The sequence below is a fragment of the Gopherus evgoodei genome, chromosome 10 (genome assembly GCF_007399415.2).
Source record: "Gopherus evgoodei ecotype Sinaloan lineage chromosome 10, rGopEvg1_v1.p, whole genome shotgun sequence".
NCBI classification, from domain to species: Eukaryota; Metazoa; Chordata; order Testudines; family Testudinidae; genus Gopherus; species Gopherus evgoodei.
The window spans coordinates 39,819,484-39,838,651 of NC_044331.1; the positions used below are offsets into that span (position 1 = coordinate 39,819,484).

The window sequence follows — 19,168 nt, forward strand, 5'->3', positions numbered from 1 at the left end:
CGAACTCCCCTGCCCTCTATCCAACACTCCCTTACCATGCTGCCTGGAGCATTGGTGACTGGTGGTGCTACAGCTGCACCGCCCGGCTGGAGCCAGCCACATCACAGCACTGCACAGAGCACCAGGTCAGGCCAGGCTCTGCAGCTGCGCTGCCCCAGGAACTCGCAGACCCAGCACGCAAAGCACAGCGCTGGTGGCGGAGCAAGCTGAGGCTGCAGGGAAGGTGGAACAGCAGGGGAGAGAACGAGGGCTAGCCTCCCAAGCCAGGAGCTCAAGGGCCAGGTAGGAGGGTCTCACGGGCTGTAGTTTGCCCACCTCTGGTCTAGAAGATACCATCAGAGATGCTTAGTTTTGCAGTTCTCAAACTGTGGATTTGTCTCTCCGGAGATAACATGCTTGTTAACAGCAAAAAGGTTTTTAAATAAATAAAGAGAGAGAGAGAGAGAGGTGAGAAATAGCAGACCTTAACCCTATTATTCCTCTGAAAATTTGTGTACACAAAGTTAATCTCTTACCTCTCTCTAAAAGTGGAAAGTTTCAAAAAGTTCAGTGAATAGAAGATTGTTAGGGGTGGAATAGATCTGGACAAGGAGAAGTCTGGAGATAAATGTGAAAAGGGAGGGACAGCCAGTAGAAACAGAAGTGAAACTGTTTGAGCAGCATATTCCAGAAGTCTTGAGGTCTTTCTGAGTGTAGCCTTCATTGATTTGAGATCTCCAATACCATTCTCTCACTAGAATGGAAAAATCTATAATGGCAGCAGGCTGTAAAAGAGACCCAGTTTGGGAATAAAACTATTCAAGAAATATATGTTTGCTGATGATGTTTTAAAGAAATCACACCAGTGAACTGGTGGAAGTCACTTAAGCATTTGGATTCAGAGACTGTTGAAGTGATAATCTAACTTTTAACAGCAGTAGATTCTTCTGCCGGTGTAGAAATAATATTTTCTTCCTTTGAACTAATTCATTCCAAATTAAGAAATCGTTTGCAACCTGAAAAAGCACGAAAGCTTGTTTTTCTTTTCCAGATTATGAACGAACAGGAAAATGAAGGTGAAGACGACTAAGTTAGCGGCAGAAGCCAATATTAAGTTTCTCATTTTGACCTAGTCAATTTCATTAATTATTTTTTTAAATATTTCATTTAACTATTTTAGTTAAACAACTTTAACAAAAACAAACCTGATTTTTAAAAACTTGAATGTTCAAATTCAAAAATTCATATGCTGGTTTTGTTAAAATATTATATGTTTGCTGTTAAAAAAAATTACAGAATACATAGTGTTGTTGTTTTAGTTAAATAAAACTATCTAAATGTCTGTCTAGTGATGTTCTCCTCCTAATACAACATGGTAAGAAAATCCTCCGAATATTAATGATTAACGTGTTGAATTGGAGGTAGTTCACCTCCCAACGACTTCATAAATATCTGCTTCAATTACCTTTGGTAAATGAAATAACCAAACAATCATTCATTTTCTGATATAGCTGTAAAACTAATCTAAAAGGATTCTAAATAAATCACTTAAAAATGAATAGTGTGTACCTTCTAAAAATGAAACCTACATCTCTCTCTGAGTTGTGAGGAGTATGTATTAAGGTTATAACAACCAACAAGAACACACTTTTATGTAGAAATCCATGATTACATCGAGTCTTCCTGGCTAGTGATTTAAATAATGATTTAAATCAAATCTACCCTGGTCTCTGATGACAAAATAACTGGCTCTGTGGATGAGGGGAAAGCAGTGGATGTGTTATTCCTTGACTTTAGCAAGGCGTTTGATACGGTCTCCCACAGTATTTCTTGCCGGCAAGTTAAAGTAGTATAGGCTAGATGGATGGACTATAAGATGGACAGAAAGCTGGCTAGATCGTCGGGCTCAATGAGTAGTGATCAATGGCTCCGTGTCTAGTTGGCAGCCGGTATCAAGTGGAGTGCCTCAAGGGTCGATCCTGGGGCCAGTTTTGTTCAATATCTTCTTCATTAATGATCTGGAGGATGGCATGGTCAGCAAGTTTGCAAATGACACTAAACTGGGAGGAGTGGTAGATACGCTGGAGGGTAGGGATAGGATAACAGAGGGACCTAGACAAATTAGAGGATTGGGCCAAAAGAAATCTGATGGGGTTCATCAAGGACAAGGGCAGAAGAATTCCATACAGTGCTACAGACTAGGGACCAAATGGCTAGGCAGCAGTTCTGCAGAAAAGACCTAGAGGTTACAGTGGACGAGAAGCTGGATATGAGTCAACAGTGTACCTTTGTTGCCAAGAAGGCTAACGGCATTTTGGGCTGTATAAGTAGGAACATTGCCAGCAGATCAAGGGATGTGATCATTCCCCTCTATTCAACATTGGTGAGGCCTCATCCGGAGTACTGTGTCCAGTTTTGGGCCCCACACTACAAGAACGATTTGGAAAAATTGGAAAGAGTCCAGTGGAGGGCAACAAAAATGATTACGGGACTGGAGCACATGACTTATCAGGAGAGGCTGAGGGCACTGGGATTGTTTAGTCTGCAGAAGAGAAGAATGAGGGGGGATTTGATAGCTGCTTTTAACTACCTGAAAGGGTGTTCCAAAGAGAATGGATCTAGACTGTTCTCAGTGGTATCAGATGACAAGTTGGTCTCAAGTTGCAGTGGAGGAGGTTTAGGTTGGATATTAGGAAAAGCTTTTTCACTAGGAGGGTGGTGAAGCACTGGAATGGGTTACCTAGGGAGGTGGTGGAATTTCCTTCCTTAAACGTTTTTAAGGTCAGGCTTGAGAAAGCCCTGGCTGGGATGATTTAGTTGGGGACTGGTCCTGCTTTGAGCAGGGGGTTGGACTAGATGACCTCCTGAGATCCCTCCTAACCATGATATTCTATGATTCTATAACTGGTCAATAACACCAAAGTTATACCTAAAGAAGAGCTGTGCGTGGCTCAAAAAACTTCTCTCTCTCATCAACAGAAGTTGGTCAACAAGAAAGATTACCTCACGCACCTTGTCTCTCTAGTCTGGGACTGACCAGCTATAACATTGCATAAAGTTATACAAAATTTAGAGTAAATTTTAGACCAATATAGTAACACAAGCAGATTTTTATGCTAAGTGCCAAAGATGCTAGATCTTCCACCTTTATCAGCTACAAACTTCTCTTCCACAATTATTTATAAATCGAAGCCTGAACTTCAGTACCAAGTGCTTCCGTTTTTAAATAGCACAATAATATAATGATGTTACTACTTGGAAAAAAAAAAGGGGGGGGGAGAGAGTTCCACAAATCTGGTCGAGCTTCTCCTGACAGACCAGACTGCTGTGATCCAAACAGTGAATCCCACTGGGACCCGGGGCCAGTACAGATCAAGGAACTTGCAGGCTAATTGACCCAGATTCAACCTTTAGAAACATATTGATAGATAATGTTTGTGTGTGTTTACTAGGGCTGTCAATCAATCACAGTTAACTCTCACGATTAACAAAAACAAATTAATCACCGTTAATCACACTGAAACAATAGAATACCAACTGAAATTTATTATGTTTGGATGTTTTTCTACATTTTCAAATATATTTATTTCTATTATAACACAATACCAAGTGTACTTTATATTACTTCTGATTACAAATATTTATACCGTACAAATGATAAACAAAGGAAATAGTATTTTTTAATTCACCAGTGTAATCTCTTTATTGTGAAAGTGTAACTTACAAATGTATATTTTTTTTTGTTACATAACTGCATTCAAAAACAAAGTGTAAAACTGTAGAGCCTACAAGTCCACTCAGTCCTACTTCCTGTTCAGCCAACTGCTACGGCAAACAAGTTTGTTTACATTTACGGGACATAACTGCTGCCTGCTTCTTATTTACAATGTCACATGAAAGTGAGATCAGGCATTCACATGGCACTTTTGTAGCCGGCGTTGCAAGGTATTTATGTGCCAGATATGCTAAATGTTCATATGCCCCTTTATGCTTCCATGCCGATGATACTCGTTAAAAAAATAATGCATTACATTTGTTTCTGAACTCCTTGGGGGAGAACTGTACGTCTTCTGTCCATTTTACCCGCATTCTGCAATATATTTAATGTTATAGCAGTCTCTGATGATGACCCAGCACACATTTATTTTAAAACCACTTTCACAGCAGATTTGACAAAAAGCAAATAAGGTACCAATGTGAGATTTCCAAGGATAGCTACAGCACTCAACCCAAGGTTTAAGAATCTGAAGTGCCTTCCAAAATCTGAAAAGGATGAGGTGTGGAGCATGCTTCCAGATGTCTTAAAAGAGCAACACTCTGATGCGGAAACTACAGAACGCAAACCACAAAAAAAGAATATCAACCTTCTGCTGGTGGCATCTGACTCAGATGATGAAAATGAATATGCGTCGGTCCGCAAGGCTTTGGATCATTATCGAGCAGAACCCATCATCAGCATGGATGCATGTCTTCTGAAATGGTGGTTGAAGCATGAAGGGACATATGAATCTTTAACACATCTGCCATGTAAATATCTTGCAGTGCTGGCTACAACAGTGCCATGCGAACACTTGTTCTCACTTTCAGGCAATACTGTGAACAAGAAGCAGGCAGCATTGTCTCCTGCAAATTGTAACCAAAGTTGTTTGTCTGAGCGATTGGCTGAAGTAAGTGGACTTGTAGGCTCTAAAGTTTTACACTGTTTTATTTTTGAATGCAGTTATTTTTTGTACAAAATTCTTTATTTGTAAGTTCAAACTTTCATTATAAAGTATCAGAGGGGTAGCCATGTTAGTCTGGATCTGTAAAAAGCAACAAAGAGTCCATTGGCACCTTATAGACTAACAGATGTATTGGAGCATAAACTTTCTTAGGTGCATCTGACAAAAGTGAGTATTCACCCACGAAAGCTTATGCTCCAATACATCTGTTAGTCTATAAGGTGCCACAAGACTCTTTGTTGCTTTTTTCATTATAAAGAGATTGCACTACAGTACCCCTCTATCCAGATATAACGCTGTCCTCGGGAGCCAAAAAATTCGTACCGCATTATAGGTGAAACCGCGTTATATCGAACTTGCTTTGATTCACCGGAGTGCGCAGTCCCACCCCCCCCAGAGTGCTGCCTCACTGCATTATATCCGAATTCGTGTTATATCGGGTCACGTTATATCAGGGTAGAGATGTACTTGCATTAGATGAATTGCAATGTACTATTTTGTTTTTTACAGTGCAAATATTTGTAATAAAAAAATATAAAGTGAGCACTATACACTTTGTATTGTGTTGTAATTGAAATAAGGAAAATATTTGAAAAAGTAGAAAACATCCAAAAATATTTAAATAAATGGTATTCTATTAACAGCCCGATTAATCGCAATTAATTTTTTTAATCGCTTGACAGCCCTAGTGTATACATATATGCTGTCAGAATGTAATCAAACAGTTCCTGCCTATCACTGGATTCTCTTAATTCAAGAGATAAAAAATGGTTACCTACCTTTCATAACTGTTGTTCTTTAGGATGTGTTACTCATGTCCACTCCAAGTAGGTGTGCGAGCGCTGCACGGTCATCGCACGGTTTTTCTCTTAGCGGTACCTGTCAGTCGGCTGTGGAGCCCCCTGGAGTGGCACCTTTATGGTGGTGTATATAAGTCCCTGCCGATCCGCTGCCTCTTCAGTTCCTTCTTGCCGGATACTCCCAGGTGGGTCTTGCAATGGACATGAGAGCACATCTCAAAGAACAACAGTGACAAAATGTTTTTCTTCTTCAAATGATTGTTCATGTCAATTCCAAGTAGGTGACTCCCAAGCAGTCCCCCAAAGGAGGGGTCAGAGTTCACCGAAATGCAGACTGAAACACTGCTCTACCAAATGCGGAATCGTCTCTAGCCTGCAGAGTGATGGCTTAGTTCGACAAAGGTGTGAACCAATGACCACGTCACCGCCCTGCGGATGTCCTGAATGGGGACCTTGAGCCAGAAATGGTGTATAGGAAGCTTGCGCTCTTGTGGAGTGTGTTGTCAACGGTGGAGCCGGAATCTTTGCCAAGTGATGGATCATGGCCTGTATCAGGACGTGACCCAAGAAGAGATTCTTCAGGATGAGACAGGAAGACCTTTCATCCTCTCGGTAATGGACATGAATAGCTGCATCGACCTTCTAAACGGCTTTGTCCACTCAATGTAAAAAGCTAGCACTCATCTAACATCCAAGGAATGGAGTGTGAGTTCCCTGTTAGCATGTGGCTTGCGGCAGAATACCAGCAGAAAAATGTCCTGATTCGCATGAAATTGCGAGACTATCTTTGTGAGGAAAGCCAGGTGTGGTTGTAACTGCACCTTGTCCTTATAAAACATGGTATAAGGGGTCTCGGATGTCAGAGCTTTGAGCTTAGACTCTTGTCTGGCCAATGTTATAGCCATTAGGAACGCTACTTTCCACGAAAGGTACAGGAGCGAGCAAATTGCCAGGGGCTCAAAGGGAAGGCCTATCAGCCTAGAGAGCCCCAAACTGAGAGCCCTTTTGGGGGGCGGGGGAGATCAGTTGCCACACTTGAGAGTACAGTCTGTCTAGACCCTTTAGAAAATGGCCTACGCTAGAGTTAGGAAACACCAAATGGCCCATTGATCTGGAGTGGAAAGCCAAAATTGCAGCCAGGTGAACCTTTATTGACGATATTGCCAACCCATGCTGTTTTAACTGGCGTAAATAGTCCAGTATGAAGGGACTTGAGGTCTGCAATGGAGGAGTGCCCTTCTGAAGTTACCAAATTGTAAACCTCTTCCACTTAGCCAGGTAAGTGGCAAGAGTGGAAGACTTTCTGATGCCGAGGAGAACCTCCCTAACCAAGTCTGAGCATGCAAGCTCAGAGTTAGAGGTGTGTTCACAGACAGGTCCAGCAGCGTGGTGAACCAGTGTTGATGTGACCACACTGGAGCTATCAAGATAAACGATGTTTTGTCCTTTCGGACCTTGAGAAAGACTTTGTGGATGAGAAGGAATGGTGGATATGCATACAGCAGGCACTCTTTCAGGGAAAGGAGGAAGGCGTCTGCGAGGAAGCCCTGGCAATGATTCAGAAAGAAGAACTGCTGACACTTCCTGTTGTGTCGCATCGCAAACAAGCCTACCTGGGGAGAGCCCCATCTTTGGAAAATACTGATGGGGACAGCTAGGCGAAGAGACTACTCATGACCATGAAAGGATCTGTGGAGGCGATCAGCCAGTTCATTCTGCGAACCTGGAAGGTACAACGCCTCCAATTGTACTGATTGGGTGATGCAAAATTCCCCACAGCTTGATGGCTCTGTGAGAGAGGAGCAAGCACCACCCTGTTTGTTTATATAAAACATGGCTGTGGTGCTGTCTGTCGAAACTGACACATCTGCCCTGAAGATGGGTTTGTAATGTCTGGCAAGCAAGGTGCACTGCACACAGCTCCTTGATGTTGATGTGCAGCAGAAGTTCTGCCTAGGACCATAGACCTTGAGTCTTGAGGTCGCCTAAGTGTGCTCTCCATCCCATCACCGATGCATCTGACACTAGTGACGGCATCATTTGAGTTTTGGAGAAGGGTATTCCCACACATACCGTTTGTGGGTCAAGTCACCACTGGAGGGACTCGAGAACCTGAAGGGTAAGAGTGACCAGTCTGTCCAAGTGGTCTTGGTTTGGCCTATAGACCAGGGCCAGCCAAGCCTGCAGGTGACGAAGCTGCAGTCTGGCATGCTGTATCACTTACATGCAAGCCGCCATAGGTCCAAATCATTTTAGGCAATTCCACACCATCATGGTTGGGAATCCACTGAGATCGTTTATGATGGCGCTCATGGCAACGAAACGAGCTTCCAGAAGAAAAGCCTTGGCCTGCATGGAGTTTAGGATGCCAATAAACTCTATCCTCTGAGTGGGGGTTATAGTTGACTTTGCCATGTTCAGAATGAGGCCAGGCTTGAGGAACATCATGCACACCAGGCTCATATGGTTCTCCACTTGGGCCCAAGATTGTCCCTTGATTAGCCAGTCATCCAGGCAGAGAAATACGGTCCAGTGATGAGCTGCTAAAATCTTAACAACCGGTTCCCTATAAAAAGTTCTGATTTAAGAGATGTGCCACAGTATATATTTTTTGTACCAATAAGGTTACCATACGTCTGTATTTTCCCAGGAGAAATTTTTAAATTTTAAAAATTCCACCCAGATAGCGATTTAAGAACCTAAAAGCCTGACATCTCCAGGAAAATACAGATGTATGTTAACCCTATCTAAAGTTCTTTTTTAAAAAAGATGGGCCTGAACTAGAAATGAGCTCCGTTTCACATATGTGGGTCCCCGCCACTCCCTTGGGGTGTGCTAGGGTGACTAGATGTCCCAATTTTATAGGGACAGTCTCAATTTTTGGGTCTTTTTCTTATAGAGGCTCCTATTACCCCTCACTCCCTGTCCCGATTTTTCACACTTGCTGTCTGGTCACCCTAGGGTGTGCACATATGTGGGTCCCAGCTGCTCCCTGCCTCCCTCATTGAAGTAGGTGTGCAGGGTTACTGCTCTGAGAACTGCAGTGCACCAGTGGACATGGGGCTGGCTGCAGACAGGGGTGTGGGGCAGGGCTAGCTGGAGGAAGGGAGTGTGACACGGGCTGGCTGCAACAGAGGCTGGCTATAGGTAGGTGGTGCAGACAGGGGCTGGCTGTGGGCAGAGGGTGGCTGCGGGTGGCTGTGGCAGGGGCGGCTGTGGCAGGGGCTGGCTGCAGGCAGGGGGTGCAGGTACTCACACGGGGAGAGTGGCTGGGAGCAGCCCGAGCAGCAGGACGCAGCCAGGGACCCACCAGGCAGCAGCACAAGCCCCAGGACCAGAGGTCCAAGGAGCAGCAGCAACAACAGGGCCAGGAGGCAGCCCACATGGCTCCTGCAGCGCCCCCCTGTGGCCGGGAGGAGGAATTACACACTTCCCGGCCGGAGCCCATCAAAGCTTCCCTCGCAGGGAAGCCAGTTAACAAGCGGTTCTAAAACTGCTTCTAAATTTAACAACTGGTTCCTGCGAACCAGTGCGAACTGGCTCCAGCTCACCCCTGGAAATACCTGCACCTGCTGCTTCTGTAGGAAGACTGCCATGCACTTGGTGAACACTCAAGGGGCCACTGAGAGGAAGACTGAACTCATGGTTGATGTTGTTTACCACAAATTGAAATCTTATGTGAGACGGAATTATGGAGACTTGAAGGACGCTACTGCCTCGTTTGGGGAGGAAGAATGAAGAAGCCCTCATGGGCACAGGTTCCTCCTGACCCTTCAATTCATGAGGTTCCTCCCCCAGTGATGCTGTCTGCGTGGTGGCTGGCATGGTGCCGGGTTGGGTGTTGGGCTCCGGTCCTTTTGGAGGTTCCCTTACCATTAAGGCAGATGGGGGGGCTCCCCCTGTCTGAGGCAACGGAGAGGGACGTGGAGCTCAGCCCTTGGGCTTGATGATATGCCCAGGGGGGTCCAGAACGGCCATTGCATTGGAGCTTGCCATTGAGGAGGCCAGGGCATCATAGGGACCTGGTATGCCTCCTCCCACCAGGAACAACAAGAATGGTGCCACCTTTGCCTGGAGATATAGGACTCCAGCTAAGAGGTTGAGTCCAACCTTGGGGACCACGAGGGTGCTGGAGAGCGGTGCCCCAGTGAGGGGGACTGCTGCCCAAGCGTGGCCAGTTTGCCCTTGGAGAGAACTGGCCCCTTGTGCAGTGCCAGTTCCAGAAACTGCTGGGCCATCATCTCTATAAGGTCTCTTGTGGCCTCACATGTGTCCGGGGTAGATGGTATGTCCAACTCCCACATCTGGCTCTCCCGCACCAGGGAGTCCAATGGGACCGGACTCAACAGTTCCGCCTGTTCAACTGGAGTCACCGTTGCCAGTTTAGCTTGAGCAGGAGCTGAGTGTCCCTGCACAGGACACACTCCGCGAGCCCCACTGTGCTCCACTGCTCTATCTGTTGGCAAACGCCCCCTCTCAGCTCGTCTTTGCTTCATATGCGGCATCGGCAAGCGTGACCGGTGCAGAGAGGCCTTGAAGTGGTCTTCAGTGCCGAAGAGTGTTGGTGCCGCAAGTCTCTGGGTGCCGGGTCCTTTGTCAGCACCACGGCATCCCTTATTGAGGCCGATGTGCTCTGCCTAAAATGCTGGATTTTGGCGCCAACACAGGTTGTGCCAGCTGTGGGCAAAAGGCCGACTCTATAAATAATAAGAAGAGCAAGTCTGAAGTCCCTCTCCTTTTTTATTCTTGGGTGGAAGCTCCTGCAGATTCTACACTCTGATGGGCTTCTCCCAAGCACTTTAAGCAGGAGTTGAGAGGATCCTCCCTGGACATAGGCTTTTGACAAAACCCACGGGGTCTGAAGCCTTGAGACCAAGGCATGCCCCGGTCCCCAAAGGAGGGAGTGGAGGGGGTCGGAAGCCCCCTACAAAGACTTTATTACTAACCAAACTAAAAACTAACAATACTATGCTAATAAAAACTATTTACAAAACAAAGAAATGGAATGCTAGGGAATCGTTTGCCTGAGGCAAGAGAGAAAGAGAAGCTCCAACCACCATCACTGGCAGTAAGAAGGAACTGAAGAGGCGATGGGTTGACAGAGACCTATATACACCACCATAAAGGTGCCACTCCCAGGGGCTACACAGCCGATCCGACGGGTACCGCTAGGAGAAAAACCTTTTGAAGACTGTGGATGCGGCGTGCACACACCTGCTTGGAATTGAGATGAGCAATCACTCAAAGAAAAAGATATTAACATTTAAATGAACTGTAAATATGGTGATATCACTGTCTCAATTTCTCTTTGAAGTATGTAGCAAATTACCTGCAAATGATGGGAGACAGCTACATGGATTATCATAAGGCAGTTGCCTAATTAGCAGTGAGAATATAGGTTACTTCAAAAGCCTATTGTTCACCTAAGCACGGGTGCTGTCAAGAGGCTGCAAAAAATCTCTATACAAACTCTTGATCTTGAACCGATCCTTTCATCTCAGATCTACTTAAGCTTCATTCAGGGGAAGTTTGAGGTGTAAGACTGAGATCTCTAGTGCCACCTGGACTGCCACAATATTGAATATTTGGACACTGATCTATAACCCTGACGAACTGATTCTGGAAAGGACTCTTTGCAACTCTGAAATTCACTATCTCTACTATAAAACTGACCTAAACACTCTATTTATAGCTGCATGTATAATGATCTTTTAACCAATACTATCTCTGTTTTATTTTTAAATAAATTTTAGTTTAGTTGATAAAAATGGGCTGCACGCATGTATTTGGGTAAGATCTGAAATATTCATTAACCTGGTAAGGTAATGTGTCCGATCTGTTGGGACTGGTAGAACTTTTTATATGATTAACAAGATTTTCAGTAGGCCCCATCATATCTGACTTGGTTGTCTGGAGCCTAAGGCGGCGTTGCTTTAAGAATTAAAGTTTATGGGAACTATGTTTTTGGCACCTTGGTAACCAGTATGGCATTATGGAAGCTGTTTTGTTGCTGGTTTGGTAAATCTAAGTATTAGAATAACCACCAGTTTGGGGGATTGTCTGCCCCATTCTTTACAGTTTGCCCTAACTGATCAATCTCAGTGTGGCTCCCCTGGGACCCCAGGCACACCCACATTCCCTTAGCTTGCTGGGGCTGGGCAAGGTTTAGGCACTGTCCCAGGCTCTACGTACACACTCCAGATGCAGACCTCATGTCTGATATCCCTCTTGGCAGAGGCAATGCCATGGTCTAAATGCCTGCTACCCACTACTCCCACAACAAAAGCAAACCCATCTCTTCCCTTTTCTGGCCCTTGTGTCTGAGTCCTGAGTTTATGTCCCCTACCAACACCTGGATTCTTTGTTCTGCTGGTGATTTTGCACACTCCACTTCATCAGCCCCCTGCAGAGAAATTTAGTCAAACTGGTTTTCCTGCTCAGGCAACTTCCTTAGCACACCCATTGTCAGGTTAGAGCACAATCGTGAAGGTTAACTCCTCCATTTATTAGGTCTAGGAAAGACATGCTATAGTACTGTTAGAAAATGTTTGCTTCCATATCCACACAAAGGCATTCCATGACAATTTCATATCAACCAGAATTCATAAGTTGTACAGATTCCCCATATTGTCATAGTGGTGTAAGATACTGAATGAGAAGTCAGTGTTTATGTAGGAAAGTTGTAGTTCATAAAGACAAAGGTCAGTTTACTGCCCTTTCACATTCAAAGTGAGCATGTCTTATATTTTAAGATTGTCTGAAGTTTACTTTATACATGTATTCTTGATGTGCAGTTAACCACGACTTGATGCCATTCAATATTTACATAGGAGCAACCAATCATATCTTTAATCATAATTTTGGGGGCTGCTAATGTTCCGGTTTGTCATGTCTCGATTTTCTTCATTTTTCTCCCTCTTTGCCAACCAAGGGGCCAATTGTTGCCAAGCAGGATAGTGATTTCACTTGATTCATTAGACACTGGACCAAGACCAACTAATTTAACACAGGCTGCCAAACAGATGGCACCAACTTTAGGTCACTACTGACCTTGGTTGAAACTGAAATATAGATCTCAGATTCCTAGACTTTAGGGCCAGAAGGGACCATCACATTCATCTAGTCCAGGGATCTCAAACCCGAATCACCACGAGGGCCACATGAGGACTAGTACATTGGCCCGAGGGATGCATCACTGACACCTTCTCATACAAAGATACAAAAGCCTCCCACCTCTGTCCCCTGCCCTGCCCCCACTCCACCCCTTCCATGAAGCCCCACCCGCCCCACCTCCTCCCACTCCTTCCCTGCCCCCATTCCAACCCCTTCCCCAAAGTCCCCTCCCCAACCCCGCCCCTATTCCAACCCCTTCCCCAAATCCCTGCCCCGCCTCTTCTCCGCCTCCTTCCCTGAGCTCACCACATCCCCGTTCCTCCCTCCTGGAAAGTCCTAGGCACTGCCAAACAGCTGTTTGGCAGCAGGAAGCGCTGGGAGGTGGGCAGAGGAGCGGGGACACAGCGCGCTCAGGGAGGGAGCTATGGCGAGCAGCAGGAAATAACTTTGTGTGCTGCGTGTTTGAGACCCCTGATCTAGTCTGACCTCCTGCACATTGCAGGCCAGTAAACCCATTACTTCTGGCTGAATTACTCAAGTCTTCAAATCTTGATATAAAGACTTCAAGAATAACCAAAAAGAAAAATCAGTGATGGAAAGATTAAAGAATTTAAGGGTCAGCTGGATACACTTTTTATTGCCTTTGCACTAGCAAACTGCAGTTGCAAGTTGAACCAGGCAGACGACACCTGTGCAAGCTGCTATGCTTACTAGCTATCTTGCTTCAGATGCACACAGTGTACCACATCGGCATGCAGCACTATTTGCAAACGTTACAGTTCCCATCCCCACAGTTCCCAGCACAGATCCCTGCAGCAGATTCTTAGTGCCTATGCTGTATCTATTTGCACCTATGCAATATTTTTGGTTTGTTCCAATGGATACTCTGAACAAGGCTGGAATTGAAGCAGGGCCAAATTAGGAAAGAACACATATAGCTTAACTAAAACAGCTCTATTTTTTAAAATTGTAAGGTAACACTTTCACTCCACCCCAACTAACTAAATATGAGCAGCAATTTCAGAAGACAACTTGGTTTGACATTAGAGATTTAATTCACTCCTTGCTATCAGTACTGAGAAACATTGACTCCAGGGCAGAGAGTTCTCTTTCATCAATACTTAAGGAATCTCAGTATTTTAGAAAGGGGTCATAGTCGGATATGGAGTCAAAGTTTAACAAGAGGCTCAGAAGCAAATAAACCCATTTACTTCCATATCAAGGACTTATAATTTTGAAGCTATTAGCCATGATCAGGAAATGCATGTTGTCATCAACCAATTCTATTCCTGAAATCTGATTAGACTCAGACAGTACATTAGAGAATGTGTCACCCAGCCACATACACCCTCCCATTCCAGAATAGGTGCTTAGAGGAGAATCCCAGCCTCCGATTAAACCAGCTCTCACCTTCTAGACCGTGATCTCCTTGGAAGATCCCTTTGAGGCTGGTATCGCAGTCTCCCTTCATACTCTCTGCTGTGAGACCTCCTCCTCTTCCATTTGTGACTCATGTAGGTCTCCTGCTCAGGGGATTGAAATCTCTTGCAGTGATGCATCTAGGGACATAAAGGCACTTCAAGTAAAAACTGTCATTTCCTCTATGGCAAACATTTCTAGTTTCCTACACCCAGATCCCCACCAACTTCTACACAGAGTTCGGGAGCTCCAACATTCTCTGGAACTAACTTCACATTTTACCAACTTTTTGAAAGCCTCTTACAGCTCACTGCATAGTAAGCGAAAAGCATGAAAACAGAAACCACGCCTGAAGAGCTGGAGGAAAGTCCCATAAAAGCCATCACCAGCAATATTAATAAGTTATAATTTTAAAAAGGCTTCACAAAGCAAGCAATGCATGTAACCAAACCCCAAAAACATTACAGGGACACCATCAACATAAAAATCACTTTTTTTCTAAAAAGTTTTATACCCTCTTTTGTTACAAACACCTAAAATTACTGTAACTGAAAGAGGCTAGGAAAAACTTTTCCCTGTATTTATTTCAAGTTTATTTGCTTTACAATAAATTGTTTCTGTTTCACTGTTTCCTCTGTATACCAGTTAGTTTACCCTGTTTCACAAAAGCAACAGAGATGAGAACACACTGTTAAACAGGAAAAATGACTGTAAAACTACAGAAATTGGCAGGGAGATGCAGGAGCAGATGTAGGACTTGACACTATGTTAACCTTTTAAAAACTGACTACATTAAATAAAGTGTCCCTTTAATACAAAAGAGCACTGCTGCTCTGTTTAAAAAGATAAATGACACCTAAATAATCAGACACAAAAGGGATGTGGATGGCTCAGAGTATTTGTAAGTAGATACAGAGCCTTCCACTTCTTGATCACAGTTAGAATCCAGTCCATATTAATATGGTGTGAAAAAAATCAGTACTTCCTAGCAGCTTTTCACTGACATGCAAAATGGTGTTCCTGTGGACTGGAGTTCTTATTTGCAGAAAAAAAACAGATTTCAACTGTATCTGTTAGGGAATCTTCCACACACATGTATTTGAAAGACAAGTGAGATTTAAGAATGCAGTGGCCAGAGTAAAGAGTGATTATTCAGCATCCTCTCTCACCGCTTTGCCCTACTCCAGTGCAAAGCAGCCATAAATCCTGGTTTAAATGGCCTCAGGAGCATTCCCTGGCATAAGGAAAGCCTCTAGTGGCATAAAGTAGTCATAGCAGTTCTTACACGTCTCAGAAAGAGACCTGGACAATCTGCACAATGACACCCAGCTCCTCAAAAATCCTTGTTGGTACTTCATATAAGACAGTATCCTGAAGGCTACTCTCACTTGGATCAGCCTGGGTGCCAGTTCCAGGATCAGGGAGCATCTGAGGACAGCTTGGCCAGTTTAGAGAACATGGGCCGGATCTTCTTTTAAGAAATTAACTATCACTGTTACGCTGGGACTGGAACAAACTATAAGCCTCTTAAAAGGCCACCACCAGATCAATTTAGGGCCGAAAGTGTAAGTTATAACATTTTGTCGTTTTAAAAAAAAAAAGATCAACCATTTCCATGTTTTTGTTGTTTTGTTTTGTTTTTAGAAAAATTCAAGTGAAACAGCTTATTTGGATTTAAACCCTACAGGTAGATTAATTTAATCAAGGTGATTTAAATCGTCATTTTTAAACTTGTTTTGCATTTGTATTTTTTAGTCATTTTCCTAAAGAAAGGTTCATTCAGATCAATTGGTATAACCATGAAAACGAGCTGCTTTGCAACCAAATATAAAATTTTGTGTAAAGGCAATACTACTTTTTGCCATCCGGGGAGGTATGCCATACCTATTCACATTTATTTAAACAATTATATAGTTTAAAATACATGTATTCAGATTCTTAATTTCTACACTTTCCTCCTGATTCTGTATATAATTTTAAAAAATCACATTTAATGCATTAAAATTTGAGGAGGGCTCATTGATCCTGCATTTTGGGTTTATTTACATGATTTTAATATATTTAATAAGTTTAAGCATTATGATGGGTAATAATTTCTAATTTAATTTTAAACATTTTTAAAAGAAAATATATTTTAAATCAAATCTGATTTAAATAAATTTTTTTTAAAAATTAAAAATAATTTATTGTTATCCTCTCAGTATCCCTTGCAGTAGTATTCACAACTCAAACCTCACAGAACTGGACGAATTCGTAAGAGCTAGAAAATAAAACTAAGTCTATCCTCTTTGGTAGAGAAATGCAAAATGCAGACAGTATAAATTTGGAAAGCCTATCAGATTTTGAAAGCACTCAAGTCAGATTAAAAAAAAAAGCAAGTTAAAAAAAAACAAAAGCTTATCTTTCACTAATAATGCCCTAGAACAAAGCAATTATTCCTGGTTTCTCCCTCATCTTGTATAGATTTTCTAGATCTCTTCTGCTACCTTATTTCTACTTTATCTCCACCTTCTGTCTGAGACACTAAGTGCCATTCTTTTGAGGTGCAGAGCCTTAACCAAGGGTGTCAATGGTTCTTCCTACCATATTCTACTATCCCATCATGGTGATCTCAGATCTACCTGAAGAGATCTAGATAAAGCTTCTGTTGGACCCATCAGCTGTTTCTTCAGACAGTGAAAATAGTGATTAGGGAACAATGCAAAACACTACTTCCCTCAAGGCAAGTGTTGGCCTCCTGATTGAGGGACTAAAGTAGAGCCCACAGCTTTCAGCCTCTAAGAACACTTCCCCTCCCTTCATCCACTTGACTCCACAATCTGTGTATCCACGTCTCATTCTGCCAATCCAGATAGACACAGAAACAAAACATCTCCCAAACCACTCTGCGACAAACGGGTTTCCAGTTGCTGCTTTAACAGAACCCAGTCGGAAGCCCAGTATTCCTCAATGCAGTATATTACAAAGAGGTGCACTTGGTCGTTATCCGAGAGTTGCAAAAAAGGACTTTGGTCTCTTTGCATCCTTCATTTGATCATCGTAATGAAGACTTTTAAATGGACATAGCGGACAATCCAAAAGTAAAGCCCTCCTATCTCATCCAATACAATTACATTATTTTTACAACATCTTCATCAGCAGACTTTCCAAAACCGGGCCTCAGCTGTGAAAACCCTTGTGAATTTCAAACCCCTCCCATCTGAACGGAACCAGCGGAGGAATTGGTTCCAGACACACACCCTACCGCATAAACAAAGCAGGCCCAGAGACGGGGGGCAGGGAAAGGAGGGCGTCCCAGGCCCTCGGGAGGGAATCAGCCCGAGAGGCGGCAAACAGGGAAGGGGGGCGCCCGGAGACCCTCAGTTTATGGGGGATCAGCCCCAGAGGCGGGGGGCAGGTAAAGGGGCGTCCCGGACCCTCGGCTCATGGGGGTCAGCCCCAGAGGCGGGGCCCAGGAAGCGGGGGCGTCCCGGGAGCCAAGGGGGTGGGGAGCAGAGGCGGGGAAGCCCGCGGAGGGAGGCGCTCACACCTGGCGCTAGGGAAGCGCGTCTCGGCCCTCAGGCCCGGCCCGGCCCGGCCCGTGCCCCATCCGGGTCTCTCCCCCTCCCCCACTCCGAGTTCCCGGATGTTGTTGCCCCGCTCGCGCTCCCCGCCTCCGGGGGCTGTCGCGGCCGGGCGCCCCGCACTCACCGTCCCGCACCCCCTCAGAGCTGCGCTCGGCGGGTCCGCTCAGGCCCTGCGCCGCCGCCGCTGCTTCCGCTTCCGGCTTAGACCTGCGGCGCGAGCAGGCACCCCGCAGCCACCTCCTCCAAGCACGACACGAGCTGCGCGCGCAGCGCCTCCCTGCTGACAACCCGTTACGCCGGCAAGAGCGGCTCCTCTGAGCCCTACCTACGCTCCCGGCTCCTCTAACCAGCCGCTCTACGCTCTTGGAGGACTCCTTTGCGAAAAACCCCTTCCTCCCGAGCACGTGGCGGCCGGGAGGGGGCAGGCAACGGCTCGGCGTAGAACTGGGCACCTGTGTAGCGTGCCCGGCGCCCCCGCCTTTGGTTTCCTTGCATAACAGCCATTAACGGGTTGTATTTGTTGGCAGGGGGTCGCCTGGCACAAGCCCAGCCCAGCCCGGGCCATGCTCCCCTACTTTCGCACCCTGCCTTCGGGAGCGCTCCCCTTGCCCTTAGCCACAACCCGGCTGCAGGTTTTAGCTGCACCGCCCAGGCCGTGCCTGGCTGCAGGGTTGCGGAGTCTTAGGGAAAAGCCCTGTAGCACTTCGGCCTTTAAGGGTCTCACCTGCAGGGAGCAGCTTTCAGGAGCCGGATCATCTCTCGGTGGAATTTTTAAGAGACCCTCTAGAATTGTGTATCAGGGATAGAATTCGCTCTTAAACGCTACAGGGTGGTTTAAAATTCCGTGCAAAGGATCTCATCTATACTAAAGGGAATCTATTAACCTCCTGTCTAGTCTATTGACAAAACAAAACAAGAAATTTCAGTTGCTACACTTGGCCCTGAATACCCCTGCCAGTTTTTGACCTAGATCTTCTCTCAAGGGATTCAAGAAGGAGGATTCCCTCTCCTTGTCCTGTCAAGTGGGTCAGGGCCCCCCTTCCCCCACATACAGGCAAGGATGGTGGGTCCCCAGGATTCAAAGCATCTGCAGGCTGCTGGGTGATTCTTGACAACTTCTGTGTCCCACAACCTCTGCTTTTGCCAAGACTAGCAGTTGTCCACCCAGAACTCCCTTGATCCATGAGTGGGATCAGTAAAGAACCCTAAGTGTGTATATTACAGTATCTAATGCTTGAGACAGGAACTTCTTCTCTATAAATTGAAACTAATGAAATAGTGTTACATGCTAGCCCACAGTGCGGATTTGATTTAAATCATAGTCAGGAAGACTTGATTTAATCATGGCTTTCTACATAAAAGTGCATTCTTGTTGGTTGTGTTATAACCTTAATACATATTCACAACTCGGAGGGAGATGTAGGTTTCATTTTTAGAAGGTACACACTGTACATTTTTAAGTGATTTATTTTGAAAACTTCAGATTAGTTTTACAGCTATATTAGAAAATGAATGATTGGTTATTTTATTTACCAAAGGTAATTAAAGCAGATATTTATGAAGTCCTTGG

At 44.8% G+C, this 19,168-nt stretch overlaps 1 protein-coding gene across 3 annotated transcripts in view; it reads right to left on the minus strand.

Moving 5' to 3' along the window:
- CLK3 (CDC like kinase 3) overlaps positions 1-17,848 on the minus strand; it is a 30,328-nt gene extending 12,480 nt beyond the window's left edge. The window contains exons 1-2 of one of the 3 annotated variants that reach the window (XM_030578526.1): positions 17,723-17,848; positions 14,024-14,172 (exon numbers count right to left, since the gene is read on the minus strand). In XM_030578526.1, the coding sequence (XP_030434386.1) occupies positions 14,024-14,172 (149 nt within the window). In that variant the 5' untranslated portion in view covers positions 17,723-17,848. Of the gene's footprint in view, positions 1-14,023; positions 14,173-17,561; positions 17,617-17,722 lie in introns of those variants that run through there. The other 2 variants (XM_030578527.1, XM_030578528.1) reach the window with 2 other exon arrangements.
- Positions 17,849-19,168: the final 1,320 nt, after the last annotated feature.